Below are 15519 nucleotides of genomic sequence, written 5' to 3'. Positions count from 1 at the left end.
TAAAATATGGTTTACCCTCCGAATCAGGAACACATTATGTGATTATTCTCAAAGAACTTCATAGCTGCATTGTCTGTCTCGTACATATCATTTTTCCAACTAATAATAAAAAAAGAAACTGTCAGGATTAAAACTGCATTAAAAATATGCTTGTGTTAAAAGTAAAAGTTTTGGCCAAGATTTTTAAAAAATGTATATCTAAAATCAAACTTCTAAATAAATTTGACCTGATTTTCAAGTGCTGAAGATCAGCAAAACCTATTGACTTTGATGGATCCTCTGGTCCAACTTTTCAAGTGTGAACTTGTTTAGAAACCTAGTTTTATGCACTCAGATTTGAAAACTTTGGCCTTAGACGATTAAAACTGAAGGAATTGTACGCTATTTATGATACTTTACTAGTTGCATTTCATTCAGTTTGGAGCAGATAGTATAATTCTAGTGGCACTAAAATGTGTATAACAATAAGAAAAATAGGGAAGTCTTTTTTTCTTTGGTCTCCCATTTTAGTTCTTATGCACTAACAAAGGTGCAGCTTTTGGGTAGCAAACAAATACTGTTGGAGGACATGAAATTTCAATGAAAAAAGTGTTGCTTCACTTCAAATTAATAGACACATTTCTCTTGATGATAGATTTTATAAACTTCTTAAAATCTACATTTGAGGCCTAAACTACCTTGGTGTCCCCTCCCCCCCCTTTTTTCCCCTCCTTTTAAAAAAAAAAAAAAAAAAAAAGTAGGCATTTGGGTGGCACTCGGTGGTGTAATCATCTTGATCATTCTACAGAATAGAAGCTGGTGTTTATATAAATTCCATTCGGCTATTTAAGACTCCAGGAGCTTGTTAGATCAGTGCAATCTATTTAGGGTATTGCTTATACAGCAGCACCATAGGTGAGCATGATGCTTGACAGGCCAAAAAAAAAAAAAAGGTGGGGGGAGGAGGGGTATCTACCCAGAAGCCACCACAATCCTAATTAGCTATAATAGAGCCAGGGGATGGAATATTGGATGTTAAGGATTATAAAGATCATTCTCTTTTTAGAAGGTAAACGTTTCTGGTTGCTGCACTAGGAATCTACACTCTGCACCATAATAGGGGAACTTTCATATAGCATATATAATGATGTATGGTGGCATATTTAGAGGCACTCAAGAAGAAATTCATGTCAAAGTGTAAATTTAGTCATGAGGGTTTTTAATACTTAAAATTACAATTGTTTGTTTTGTTGTTGAAACTATCCAGACATCTAATTTCAGTTCTCTTTGTTCTTTCTTTGGAAATGTTGTTACTATCCCAGTTGTTTAGTAGCAGTTTATTCTTATCCTTTTCCCTAAAGTGTTGAGCAACAAGTTTATTTTAAGTCTTTTAAGTAACCTGAAGGATTGATTGCCTTTAGCAATACTGTCTCCCCTTTCCTTCCTTCCCCTCATCCCAAAGTAGGAAGTTATGCAGATTTGAGACATATCAAGTGTTGTTGATGGCCTAACTGTGTTTCTTTGACCACTGAGGATTTTTCGTTATATATTAAACCTCCTTTAAAAATTTATCACTTAAAAATAATCCAAGTATTACTCTAACAAGTTGCACTGTCTTTATTGAAGGGTGGAGTATTACATGCCACTAGCTGTCTAATTCCATACTAGGAAAACTGGTTTTGGTATTGCTGAATGTCTGGAAAAAAATTAATAAAACATGCTATCACACTGTCTAAAGTGGCTCACAAGCAGTACCAATTTCAAGACAGACTGAAGAAGCAGGGCACAACCCCAAACTGACTGATTCAGTTCTATACGTCGATTTCACCAACCAAGTGTATCAGGTGTGAACTCCTCAAGCACTATAATAGCCTTAACATGAAATCACAGACAGTTCCCGTGGGTTCTCTGTTCTATTTTGCCACCCAGGCAAGCTTGTCTTTGTGGTAGATGGTCCCTTACACCAAAAATCATAACAATGTTCAAATTACTTGCTGTCACTTACATCAGGTCAATTGCATCTTAGATCCTATACCAAAGACAATGCTTGTAGCCAATGCTATAATAAATTAACTAAGTTGTTAACTAAGGGGGTGCGGGGAGGAAGGTTATTTCACCAGGTTAAAACAAGTAAACATGCACACACAAATGGGTTAGTTTTAGTTTCCAAAAGTGTAATAGAAGCTGCTGTAATATGTAAGCCCTCTGTCCTTTAGGGCTAACCCAGGTTAGACAGCTGGGGATCCCTGGCTTGTGTTTAGAAATCTTCTCCCTTCAGCGATTTCAAGCAGCATAGCGATACAGTTCCTTCTTGTCAGGGATTTTTATTCCCTTCCCCCAGAGTTCAAGTTGATGAAACTAGTCCACCTACAGTCTTCTCTTCATAGGTGTGTGTGGGAGCAGTCAACAAAGTCTTTTGTTTTTTAATGTTTCACGGTATCGTATTTCAATGGGACTTTTTGTTGGGCAGGACCTAATACCTTCTGAAGGAAGCCAGCATTCCAGCATTAATTAATACTCCTGTCCTGTTTGAATTCCCCTTTCCTGTTTCAGTTACAGAGGATTACAATGCAAATGCTTAATGTAACCTTATAGCATGGGATACAGAAGTTATAAGTAAGATTAATACATTCAGCATCCTACAAGCATTTCACGAAGTCCAAACACGAACCACATTCTTATAACCTTAACATCTATTTTAAGAATATTAACAGACAGGTGAATCAGACTTGTGTTCTGCTGTACATTCGTCAGTATTCAGTGAGGACCAGGCACTTTGCCATGAACTGGCACCCTGTCTGCTAGCGTCACACATGTTCTTTAAAATTTTATTGGAATAACTTTCTTATGAGTAGTTGTTGCCCTAGATCTGCTATTCTTGATAAGATTTGAGGCTTTTCTGACCATAACAAATAAGGTAGTTTGGGCTATAGTTTTCTTAGTTTCCTAAAAATAGAATCAGACTTTCTGTTTGAATTGCTAGAAGCAAATTTCAAAATGTAAATGATACAGAAAACTCTCCTCTTGAAACACTTCTGATGTAAATGTATATTAACACCTTACAGCTTTTGTATAAAAGAAATCCTTCATTAAAAGAATAACCTTTTAACTTTTGTATGTTTATGATGTAATTGATAGTTTACATTGTTAAACTTGAGTTACATAAGAGCCACCCTTGAGATGAAAGAGCCAACTCCTGAAGAAAGTCTCATGGATTCTCATACCGTGAATCTAATAATCCCCTTTTTTACCACTGCAGGAAACACACCGTTACATCTTGCTGTGATGTTGGGACATAAAGGTTAGTAAAACTACTTTAAGTATCATATGTTCTCAGATTTCCCTCAAGATTTTAGGAAAGAGAAATACAGTTGGAAAAGTTGAAGACTTAAAAAAAAAAAAAAACTTCAGTTTTTGAATTAGTGCTTCACATTGTTACAAGTTGAGGAAACTTTCAGGAAAAAAAGAGGACACACGAGATTAGAAAATAAACTTGAGAGACTGGGGGTAAAGATGCCAAAATCAAGGTGGCAAGAGAGAGCTGAGGTATGAATAGGAGTAGGTGGAAGGTCTTTAGAAACAGGAAAATGTAACAGGTGGCCATTCACTTTGCACATTGAGAGCTTAGTTAGAGCAATGGGTGGAGCAGGCTTTCCTCTTCTTACAGAGCTATCAGGAAACAGTGATTGATCTGGAGGGTCATGGAGTTAGAAAGATGAGAGAAAAGAGGCACATGATCAGAGGTGCTTTTTCATCTTCCCCCTGAACAAAGACAGGAAGTAGTCCTCCTGGCACGTGGGGAAAGTGCTGCCTTTTTTTTTCTTCCATTTCTAAACCTCTACGTGGGACCAGGAAGAGGAGGGGCTATTTAAACAGGTGGGCTGCTTCATATGAGTTGGCTAAGCAAGAGAAGCCAGGGTGCTCTTCCCAGCTGGCTACTTGTGTACCAGAAAGCAGGAGAGAGGGGAAATTCATTTAAAAATAAAATTAGGAGGGGGGGAAAAAAAAACAGACCAGCTGAGGTTAATCTTTTTGATCATTTTTAGGTGGGCTAGGTGAAATTAACCTTTTAGTTGTTGCTTTAAAATCCCATTATACATGTGTACTAAGTTTTGATACTAGTATCTTAAGATGTTAGTATGTGACAGATAACTCCAGACTTCTAAGGGAAGCTTTTTATCAAAGTTTTCCGCATAAATAGCATGCACTGTGTATTAAGATATGCCCAGTGGTTTAAATGGGTGTTTACCCATCCTCTACCGTTATTTGAGTAAATATCAGTGCAGTTGGGCAATTTTAAAATTAAATCAATTTTTAAAGCCTGATCTAGTTATTATGTCTTTTAAGAATAATTTTTTCAGTAACTGAACACTTCAATAAAGCTTCACGCAGAAGTCTTATTGGTACAAATAATATCTGATATTTCACAGATTTCAGCTGTATTAAGTAAAGCTGGGTTGCATTATCAATAATCAGTGCTCTATGAATATTGACTCATCCTCACAAGACTTCTTGGTTGGTAGGTAGGTAGGTATTTTCCTCGTCTTAAAGACTGTGACTTGTCCAAAGCCACATAGCAAATCATAGCATGAATTAAACTCAAGAATGCGTTGCTCATAGCCTGATGCTCAGCATATTAGATCATGATTTCCAGGATCTCATGTGCCAGCTGACTGCATAACTTTACTCTTTGTTTGAAGTTTGTGTAGCACATCATAATTATACCTGTTTATGGCACTTTATAATTTAAGCACATAGAATGCTAATGGGAGAGCAACCTCAGAAACATAGGTCTGACTAAATAATGAAAGCAAAATTTAGGGTAAAAAGTAGAAGGGGGAGGCTGTATGAACTGTGAAACCATGCTATTGATGTGTGAATGCTTTTAAAAATATTTTTGCAACTTTTGAAAACTAAGAACAAAATTATAGTTTCTCAATTTCATTTTTATATGTGCCAGATGTGTCTAGTAGCTCTTCTCAATGCAGATAGTGCCTGTAAATTATCCCAAAGTGTCTGTGGTAAGTAATGAGAAATGGCAAATGCAACACATTTAGTCTTAGTCCATTTTAATTATATATTGCCTGATGGCTATCATAGTTCCAACCAAAGTGGAACCAAACCCATTTTAAGAGCATTTTTGCTTCCTTTTATTTTGGACAGTAGGGACATTGAACAGGAAAGAATTCCTTTCCAGGATGCTCCCTTTTTGGAGCACAAGACAAAGAACATGATTCAAATGACTTTACCATTGTGCTGTCACTGAGAACCTGGAATTTTTCTGTTGAAACATTTATCATAGTTATTTTGGCAGGCTTCTGCTGGTGTACCAGTTACTGGAAGCTTATATGTAAAAGGGTGCGCATGTGAATCTTACCACCTAAGACTGCTTTTGAGGCAAGAGGATGTGCTCAGCACATCAGCTAAGTGAACTCAAAGAGAAATCTCTTTATCATCCAGAAGTGACAGATGTCTTTAGAAGTATAACCATCAAGAACATGACAGTATATGCCCATAGGGAATCTGGCTTTTAGATCAAGAGACATGAGAGGCACAATACAGTTAATCTTTCTATTAGTGTGCAGTCTCTGTATCTTGAGTAAATAAATGTAAAATCAGGTTTGAACAGCATCAGTTTGACGAGACCAGCTGTGTTGGTTTTAAATTAAATTGGGTATGTTCTCAACCATGAGTTGTGACTTCAAATCTCACTAGCTAAACAGGATTGAGTCAGTACTTGAATAGGGATGTCAAAGAAAAACCTCAAGGTTCTAAAGCAAGTGGTGTGGGTGATTCAGTAAATTGTCCTGTTCTCTATTAACCAATGCCCTGTTACAGCTTTTAAAATGAGAGAAAGTTAGTGTTGTCAGTTTCTGGTCATTAAGAATGCCACACTATTCCTGTGAAACTGGTGCATTGGAAACTAGGCCTGATTTGTGAACAAAGTGAGGGATGGGCTGTTCCACCCATCACTCCCACTGGGGATTGAATTGAAAAGAGTGATCTGTTGATCAGTACCATTCTTGCTGCCACCCCCACCATCTTCTGGAGCCCCAGGATCCACTGAGACACCATTGAGCCTCCATCAGCCTAATTCTGAGATGACCCAGATCAGATCGGGCTGGAGAGAGAGAGACTGATGACAATCACCTCCAGTGGCTCTGGCTGCGTTCTGAACACCACCTGGGATATGAGACTTTGGTTCCTGCTATAACGCCCTTCCCTTGTCATTTTTCTTCCCCCTTTCTCTCTTCTGTTCTGTCTTTGTGCCTTCTGTTTAATAAAAGTGTTAGCAAAGTTTGTCTCACAACACTGTAGTGAGCCTGTGACCAGAGAGGCAGCTAAAGGCAATATCCTAAACAGCCAGCCTGACACTGGTACAAGTTTGCCAGATCTCAGAGTAGCTGATAAGACTAGTGCTGTGCTCGTGTTACTCTAGCTGTGTGGTTGCAAGTAAATCAGTACCAGAAACAGAAGCTGCATTTTCTGTCTTGCTGTTCTTTTCTCTCCGTGTGCATGTGAGAGAGAGAGAGAGAAAAAAAAAATCTAGATCAGACTTTAACAGCAAAAGTTCCAGCCCATCTCAACTTGCCTTTTCTCCAGAAAGGACAGTTATTACCATCTAAAATACTGCCACAGGATTTTTTCCTTATAAAAATCTGACAGCTAAAGGGAAGAGGAATAAGGGATATTGTTAATGACTCCTTTACAGAATAGTTAAAGAAAGGAAACTATAGTATTTGCTGTAAATAAATAATACCACTTGTTCTGTTACAGAATGTGCACACTTGCTTTTGGCCCACAATGCTCCAGTAAAGGTGAAAAATGCTCAGGGATGGAGTCCTCTTGCAGAAGCCATCAGCTATGGAGACAGACAAATGAGTAAGAAACCTCAGCTGACTACTTGGTTGATGTAAACAGAGGTCTTGGACTCGGAAATGAGGTCTGTTTAGCTGACATGTTTGAGTATTACTTGGCACCTCACGTAGACAAAGACAGTGTTAGTTGGTTAAGGTCCCCTCTAAGGTTGACTGCAACTAGTTAACGTTTATTTAAAGTGCCTTTGTCTATCCTGGATACTGTGGTGTTTAAAAATGTTTAGTTAACTGTTGTTAACTAATATCTCTTTGCTAAACACACAATTTCCCTAATCCTGATAGCACGAGAGTGGTAGTAAATTAAACTGTATTAAAGTGAAGACAGAAATTGTTTAAGACTTTGTTTTTCAGTGAAAACGACAAACTGACGTCTAAATAAGAGTAAAATCATAAACCAAGGTAGCAATGTGATTCACATTCTGCTGTTTCTTCACTGTAGACCATTGGGACATATTAATGCCTCTTAAAAGTTAATCAGCTACGTGTTAAATATGTCGAGTGCAGTTTCTAGTTGAGACTAATGGGAGGGATTGTGTGAGTGCAGATAATACCTAACCACTGGCAGTGGGATACTACTTTTGTCTTTGGTTCTCTGCTGACCAGGAGGACCAAGTCACAAGCCGTGTTGAGTAAGTAACTTATCCATTCTGCTTTCAAGTGAAGCAGTAAGGGTAAAGATTAGCCCACTGCCACTTGTTAGTGGATAGCAGTTAAGTGCTTCATTATCTGGTTTTTACTGCTTCTTATAGCACACAACTTAATGTTTTGCTGCTCATCTGTAAATATTACCAGCATTTTAAACACAGAATTTTCCTCCCATGCTGAGGAATTCTTCCCATGGAAGTAAATGCTAACATCTTCCACTGATGCATGTCCAGTAGTGTGCAAGCAAAAATGGGATGCATCTAAAACTGTTGCCACAAATATATGGATTATGTTGCAGAACAGTTTTACTGAGGTTTTCTTGCTGCTGTGATTCAAGAATAGTTAAATATAATTACATATTTAAAATGTCTGATGAAACAGACACTTGCTTACATTTTTCAGTGTTTGAAAAGCTCTGAAAAATGAGTCTCTGCCTTGAGGAGTTCACAATCTGAGCAAAATATTTGATTTACAGTACACTTCTATTTAGTTACAGCGCTCCTAAGGAAGCTTAAGCAGCAGTCGAGGGAAAGTGTTGAAGAAAAGCGACCTCGATTATTAAAAGCCCTGAAAGAGGTAAGCTTGAGTAAACTGTTGATAAATGACAATTATTCTTTAATGATCACACTGAGCACCAGTGAGATCATGTACCTTGCCATTGTGTAGCAGAGCCCATTTCAAACCAGGAAGCCCTGGGGGGGAAGTAAGTTTTCTTTGTCTTTTCTCTTGAAAGAGATCATGGTCACCACATGGCAGGGCAGATGATCTCTTAGTGGGGAGCTGTGGAGGCAGTACATTCCTAGAGCAAAAAGTACTGTGGGAAGATAACCTCTATCATGGAATTTTCAGAGATTCTTTAGTTAGTTAATCTAATTTCTAAATGCTGGAGTTTTACTTTAACCTTAAAATTAAGCATTTGATTTCCTTCTTACAGAAATTGACATTACTTTTGATTTGGCAGGTTCAGAGTCATAGTAAATTACCAGAGTATCATAGTTTTTACATGCATGCATGTGTGCATGTTGTTCTCAGATTGTCAGTGTCTGGCATCTTCATTGATTGTGCCACTAGTGCCATGGTTCCCAACCTTTTCTCTGCCGTGGCACACCTGGATACCTTTACTTATTTTGAGGCACACCACCATATAGTCTCCAAATGAACTCATGAATATTCATGAGCCAATTCAGACCTCTTCAAATAGTTTTTCAAAATATTCCGTGGCACCTGCTCAGGCCTCATGGCGCACAGCACACTGGTTGGGATGTCACGGGTGGTGAGGTGGCTGGTCACATGTTGATTATTTCTAGCTGTTTCATAGTATTGCAGCTTAAGATATAGCCAGTGCTTCCTAACACTTTTCTATGTGAGCAATTGATGTGATTGCCCCAACAAAGTTGATTGCAAATGGATGAGGAGACAGTACATGCAATCCTGAATGGGGGGGGGGGTGGTGCATGCTGTGAAATAGTTTGTGTCCCTGCTCTCGTTCACTGGCTCCATTTCATATTTTCATGTTTTCCATCTCTAGGGATAAGAAGAGAGCTTAAGCTCTATGCCTGGTTACTCCTAGGTGCTCTGTGGAAACTGCCAAAAAGAGTGCCAACGAGGTTTTGGGGTACAATGGTTCCTCCTCAGCTGTTAGAAGTAATGTAAGGAGGTCAGATGTAAGGAGGAATTATCCACCTACTGTGGTTTGCACTAATAAAGCCAATGCACTAATAAAGGCTTTCAATGTGACAGAATAGTTACAGGCATGCTTTATTTACTTTGTATTGGATTAGGTCTTTAAGCTTCTCTCTTTCAGAACCCCCCATCCCTTGCACCAAAATGTGAAGATTTTGTTTCTGATATGCTCTCCTCTTTCAGCCATCAGTCTTACTAGATGTAACACTGAAACTTTTTCCTCTTCCTTCCCCCTTTCCTTCAATGCACCCATAGCAGTGAAAGAGTTTTTAGCTTAGTCTTTTGCTTAAATAAATGTGCCTGTATCTGCAGCAGCCTAACTCTGCCTGTGCACAGTAATACTTTCCCCAAAGCAGTGATATGAAATTTAAGATTAAAAGATTCTGTCCAGTTTCAAATGGCTGCTGCCTGTACTGATATGAGAACACTAGCTGCTATAAAACATCACAGGTGCTTTCAACTTCCCTTGGGTGCATGGTAAAATGTGGAAGAGCTTGTAGAAAATAGGGGGTTGAGTCCACTTCCATTTAAAATATGTATCTGTAAAACAGATGTGTGCACCAGTGGATTCTTACCAGCCCCAGCAAGACTGTCAGACAGTCACTGTTACTTGGCCTTCCAGCTAAATCCTAAATCTCACAGATCTAAAAGTCCCAAGCCATTGTCTGGTGGTCCTGGATGATTTGACCACAACCAAAGTGAAAGGGTCTTGGGGTGGGGAAGGGAAAGGAAGAAAAGGAGCCAGAGAGAATGTACAAGTACTTATAAAAGAGGTGTATCAGTATTTAGTTTATCATCCACAGCCAAAATTGTTAGTCCCATTTCCCATACTTTCTCTTACCTGTTAGGCTAGTCCAAAGTTTCTTAGGGAGATGGGCCCCATCTTGTACCCAACTTTTCCCAAACACCATACCTTTTTGCTTCTCCTCCTGCCCCTTTCTGGAGCTGGTTCTTTCCCTCCCTCCCTTGGCACGTCTTCAGCCTCCCAGTCTTCTGATGCCTCATCATCTTCTGTCTGTGGAATGAGCTGGTCTGCTTCATATAGTCTCTAGACCCCTCCCACTCCAATTAGTTAATTGGAATCAGCTACTTGGGTTTCTTCCTCCTCCCATGTGACAGTCCATACTGTCACAAGATCACTCTAGTACAATTTTATATGAATTAGGCTTTTCTGAAGGGACTATCTGGACCGTAAATTTTATGAATCATTCATTGATTAAATAAAGAATCTGAACCTACTTTTTCCATCTATAGAATAGAAATCCATTTTCCTGAAGGTCTGACCAGTGATGGGCGCCAGCACAGGCTCAATAAAGTAGTTGTGGTATTCGTCTTTCACACTGACACAAGACCATTTTTCTAATTTCCATGTTGAGATTAGAAATGGATGAATGCCTCAGTTTGTGTTTTTTTATATATATATATATATATATATATATATATATATATATATATATATATATAAAAAGAAGCTTCAAAAAGTACTTTACTCATATTCCTTTTTGTTTTTGCTTTCTGCAAATATTCTGATGCAGACATTTGCAGAAAGCTAATTTTGAACTTGTAAATGTGAATGTTTGCACCAGAAATTTGACTGAGTTATACTTCTCTATTTGTGGAACAAGCAGTACTGCGTGACTGGGGTGTTCAAAGAAGCTGACACAACCTGAATTTTTAATACTGGATATTTACAACAAACTGCTTGTGCCCAATCCACAGACCAAGTAATGCTTGAATGATTGCAAATAAAAGAAAATCAGAAATATAAGCTACCAATGGGCAGTTTACAAACTGAGGCTAACTTCATCATATTCACTCTGCTCTAGTTCAAATCCAGAAATGTTAATTTCATTGTTTCTCAGATAACATCAGAGGAATGAAGACTAGATTTTTTTTATTATTATTCAGTTACACCTGTCTTCATTTTATCATTTTATCAAGCATATCTTGGCTTTCTCAAGATGAAATATGCATTTTGTGTGTCTTCCCAGAAATGTTAAAACAGTTGTTAATATGGCTCATGATACATTCATTAATGATATAGTCATATATTTTTTCACAGCTAGGTGACTTCTATCTAGAACTTCACTGGGATTTTCAAAGTTGGGGTAAGAACTATATTACCTATCTTTATGTACTGATAGGTGCAAAGAAAGGAAATCTGTATTATCCCCCTAAAAATTACACTCCAGCATTATTGAAAGAAAAATGTTAAGCCCAACTGAGACACTCCTTTTAGATGTTATGTGCAGAATTTCAAGGCCAATTTGCATGTTTGATCCTGTATTCAGAAGAGAAATAAACGTCTACTGAGCTATGAAAATTGGTTGAGCAGACGTGCATGTATCAACAACTTAATGTGTTACAAAGTAAATTGTGCTCTGCCTGGTGAGCTGACACCTGCACCTATCCTTGTAGGGGTGCAGTATGATAAAAGAGCTGGACAGGGAGGGAACCAGGCCTTCCTAGAGTGGTGATGCTGAGGCCTGATTCACAATGCATTGATATGGCAGTCAGCCTTTGTTTAGGAAAATATTGTCAGAACTGCGTTGTGGGGTTCCACCACCAATCTCCCACAATAGTGAGCAGCACAGCCTTGAGTGGAGTGCATCCTCCATTGGCTTTCCCTAAACCACCCCATTCTGCTGACTTAGAGCTGAGCCCCTCTTTGTGTAAATCCAGTTTCATAAGAATAAGACATCCTGGACAGTGCATTTCAGAGCAATTATTGCTTTTCTCAGAAGGCTCAATTGACTCTGCAGTTGGTCTTGTGCCTTTATAATGCCACTCAGAACATTCTGGGGGATTTTTAACCTTTAACTGTTTTGTTGCTGCAACAGAAATGTTGCTTTTTAAAATGCAGTCATCTGCATTATATTTATCTTCTCACATATTATGATACTATCCTGATTCCCAGTTTCATTGCTGGTTTAATGTTCGCTTGAGGTTTTAGATATGTTACACTGAACACTTTTCCACTTCAGCAGCTTCAATGCAGTCTAACTGTAACTAAGCTTTTTAGCTAGTATAATAGAAACATAAAAGAAATGCTGAGATCATGAGTAAAATATGAGCAGCTACGAGGCAAATGGTTGGAAAACTGTATAGAGTTCAGCTGGCTTGAGTGCATTTTAAGCTGATGTGTGATGCTGAAAGCAATCTATTTAACTACAGGGTATTTGTTCATTTTTCAGTTATTGATTGCAACACTAATTTTTTCATATTTTAGGTATAATTTCAATAAAAACTAATGGGCATAGTTTTATACATAAATATAGCAATACCTGAAGATGAGTGAAATTGGCACTGTTTTATTAAATGTGTATTGCTGAGATAGCATATGTTGTGCAGAAGTACTTATATTTCTTATGTCTTGTTCACTATTAATACTTTTCTTTTGCACATATAGTGCCTTTACTTTCCCGAATTCTGCCTTCTGATGCGTGTAAAATATACAAACGAGGTATAAATATCAGGTAAGCACTGGTTTGTACTGACTATAAACTTAAGTTAAAGCCAAGTGCTTATTACGGAACTCCAACAATTCAGCTGAAATATCACTTCTGGTTGTGTTTTGAAGGCCATAAATGGCTCCAGCCTTTAGAGCTTGCTGAAACAGTGTTATGCTTGCATGATTTTTCTTTTGAGGCGGTGGCGGCAGGGGAGTTTAAGTTGCACATTGTCCTTTTTAAAAACAAAACTTTATTTAAAGACTAGAACTGCTTTGCAAATAACAAATCTGCATTCTGAGCTATTTGTAAAGTTTTATTTCGGTTTAAATTTAAAATTTGCTTTGTTTATGTAATGGTTAGGTGGTAGGGGTCTTTATGAAAGTGAATAAAAAAAGAATTGAAAATTATTTTAATGGCAAACAGGAGTGGGGATATTGCTATTAACTGCTTAACATAATTATATCTCAGGTCATAATTGGGAGTAATAGGATAAAATTAAGGGAAGAAATTTAGTCAAGGAAAATCTGTAAATTAGGAGACCAGTTGTATAACAATGTTCTGTGGGATGTGGGTGAAGCATACTGTAACTTGTCCCATCCAGTTTCAAGCAACAAAGCATCAAAGAACACTCTAATGGGAAAATCTTTTTTGACACAGGGTGCACTAGATATCTGAATAAATCTCCATTTGTTGCCTGTTGGCACCAAATAATCTAAATTTAAATTCTTATTTGATTCAATTCTGTAAATATTTACAAAGGCAATCTAGTATGTTTTTAAAATCTTTGGAATAAATGTTTTCTGATATTCTTGTCAATTGGAATGCAGCTTTCTGTTCTTCTAGGTGCTAAAATTAGTTTTCTTAGAAGTCAGCTCAGATGATGCTCTTGACTAACAAGTGTAACTGCTGAAAGGTGCTTCTGAAACCTAACTAGACAGTGATAACTAAACTTAAATTCAAATTGTTGGAGAATGAATTTTATTTAGTTTCTTACTGAGTCAGTTACGGAAACAAATAATTCAGTTGTACCCGACTCTCTGTCATGTAACAAGTTCATGTCTCACTGAGTTAATTATATTTTTAAACATTATTTGAATTAAAGCAGATTTCAGATCTTTTGTTCAGAAATGTAGCTGCTCCATAATACTGCAGTGGTAAATGTTACTATAACTTCAGAGAACAAATGTTCAAATTCTGAGAGGCAAAAGTTATAAACCATTTTGTTTCCACAACTTTTCCAGCTCAGCTCTTTAATTAACTGAAATATTCTTTTCTGGATTCAAGTGTCTCTTCCTTTTAAGCTCCAAAATCAAGAAAATCAGAATAATAAATTATACAGAGGATTTATTCCAAAGAAACTGCTGCTCTCTTTAAAGCTTTTAACACAGAAATGTGTTTTTAGGTCAGATCTCATTCTGAGACCAGTCTGAGTCTCTTCTCTATGCACATGCTATTTGCATTAATGGTAATGGGAGTTGAGAGTGAATTTAGATGAGAATATCCTATTTTTTCTTTCTTGAACTAAAAAGATGAATATGTGGCTGTGACATTGGCCTCCAGGGGAGCCATGCTGAGATAGCTTAAACAGGGCAAATTGCAAAGAATGGGGCAGGCAAAGCCCTAAATACTGGTGGTTTTTCATCTGTGAGATATAGCAGGCCAGCAGCAAACAGGCTCTGATGACCTCACTGGTCATTCAGTAGACAAAATACAGTTCTCTTAAAGCTATCCAGCCCTTTGGCTAGCACCCAAACAGCCAAGTCAAATATGATGGGGATTACTGAAAATCTTTATCCAGCATATGTAAAAATTCTACCAATCCCAAAAGATTGGACACATTACCAAACAGGTCAATGACTAGTTCAGATCTTACCCAAATACACGCTTAAAGCCAATGCTTTTATTAACTAAACTAACATTTATTTTAAAAAAGGAAAGAGAGTAATGGTTAAAAGGTCAGTGAATATACACAAATGAAAATAAAGCTCTTCGGTTAGTTTCAAAGTAGAGATGATAACTGAATTGCAAAGTTCTTAAATTGCAAAGTCTCTGAAATTACCCAAACAGCTTGAAGGTCCTCAGTCCTTGTTCAGAGCTTCTTTGTTAGAAACCCAGTCCAGAGAAACACAGACTAAATAGTCCATGTGCAGAGGTTGTTCATATTCTCCCATGAGAATTAACAGGGTGATTCCAGGCTGGTGCTGGGATCTCAATCTTGCGATCCAAACTTTCCATGACAAGCTTGGACAGATTGGAGATAAAGACTGTAGTGGACTGATCCTTTTTATAGATCCCTGCAGGCTGACCAATATTTTCTTGACAGCAGGTATCTCCTTGAACAATTAATAGATGATTACTTGGGACTCTGAAGTACCATCTCCTATGTCCTGAGCACACGTGTAACTAGTTACATTAGTACAAGGTAATTGGCCATTTACAGGTATTTACTACTTAAACTTCAAAGAGAAATACAAACAATAGTAATGTTACAGTCAAAGTTCTATCTAAATGTTCATATGTTCCTTTTGAACTCTTAATCAACAGAACAGTGATAGACAGGAAAGCAGTTTATCTACATTGCTAACCTCTAACAAGAGGTATGTAAAGAACATCAAATAACTACCAACAATACACTTGCATATCAAAGCTGTAGTCTACTTATAAGGAGTGATCCTCACTACCATTGTATTTTCCTATAATGTATCTTGAAAGGTCAGAGTTGGGCCGTGCAACTTGCAAAGTTGTTTTGCTTTTTCAGGCCTAGCGTCACACCACCAACGCAAGATTGGTGTAGGAGGGAGTAATCAGAGCTCCTGAATACACCTCAAGGACCCCAGTCTTGACAAGGCATGAGCTACAACATTCTCTTTGCCCTTGATGTG

General features: G+C 37.7%; 1 protein-coding gene across 2 annotated transcripts in view; it reads left to right on the top strand.

Annotated features, from left to right (window-relative positions):
* Window positions 1–15519, top strand: part of ANKRD13C (ankyrin repeat domain 13C) — a 48424-nt gene that overhangs the window by 9291 nt on the left and 23614 nt on the right. For both annotated transcript variants that reach the window (XM_067563372.1, XM_067563371.1), the window contains exons 2-6: window positions 3239–3280; window positions 6757–6861; window positions 7993–8078; window positions 11248–11293; window positions 12595–12661. In XM_067563372.1, coding sequence (XP_067419473.1) covers window positions 3239–3280; window positions 6757–6861; window positions 7993–8078; window positions 11248–11293; window positions 12595–12661 — 346 coding nt within the window. The remainder of the gene's footprint in view (window positions 1–3238; window positions 3281–6756; window positions 6862–7992; window positions 8079–11247; window positions 11294–12594; window positions 12662–15519) is intronic.

This window comes from Emydura macquarii, unplaced genomic scaffold, assembly GCF_026122565.2.
Source record: "Emydura macquarii macquarii isolate MOO-44397 ecotype Brisbane River unplaced genomic scaffold, CSIRO-AGI_Emac_v2 contig_2481, whole genome shotgun sequence".
NCBI lineage: Eukaryota > Metazoa > Chordata > Testudines > Chelidae > Emydura > Emydura macquarii.
This window is presented reverse-complemented; position numbering and strand designations above follow the sequence as displayed.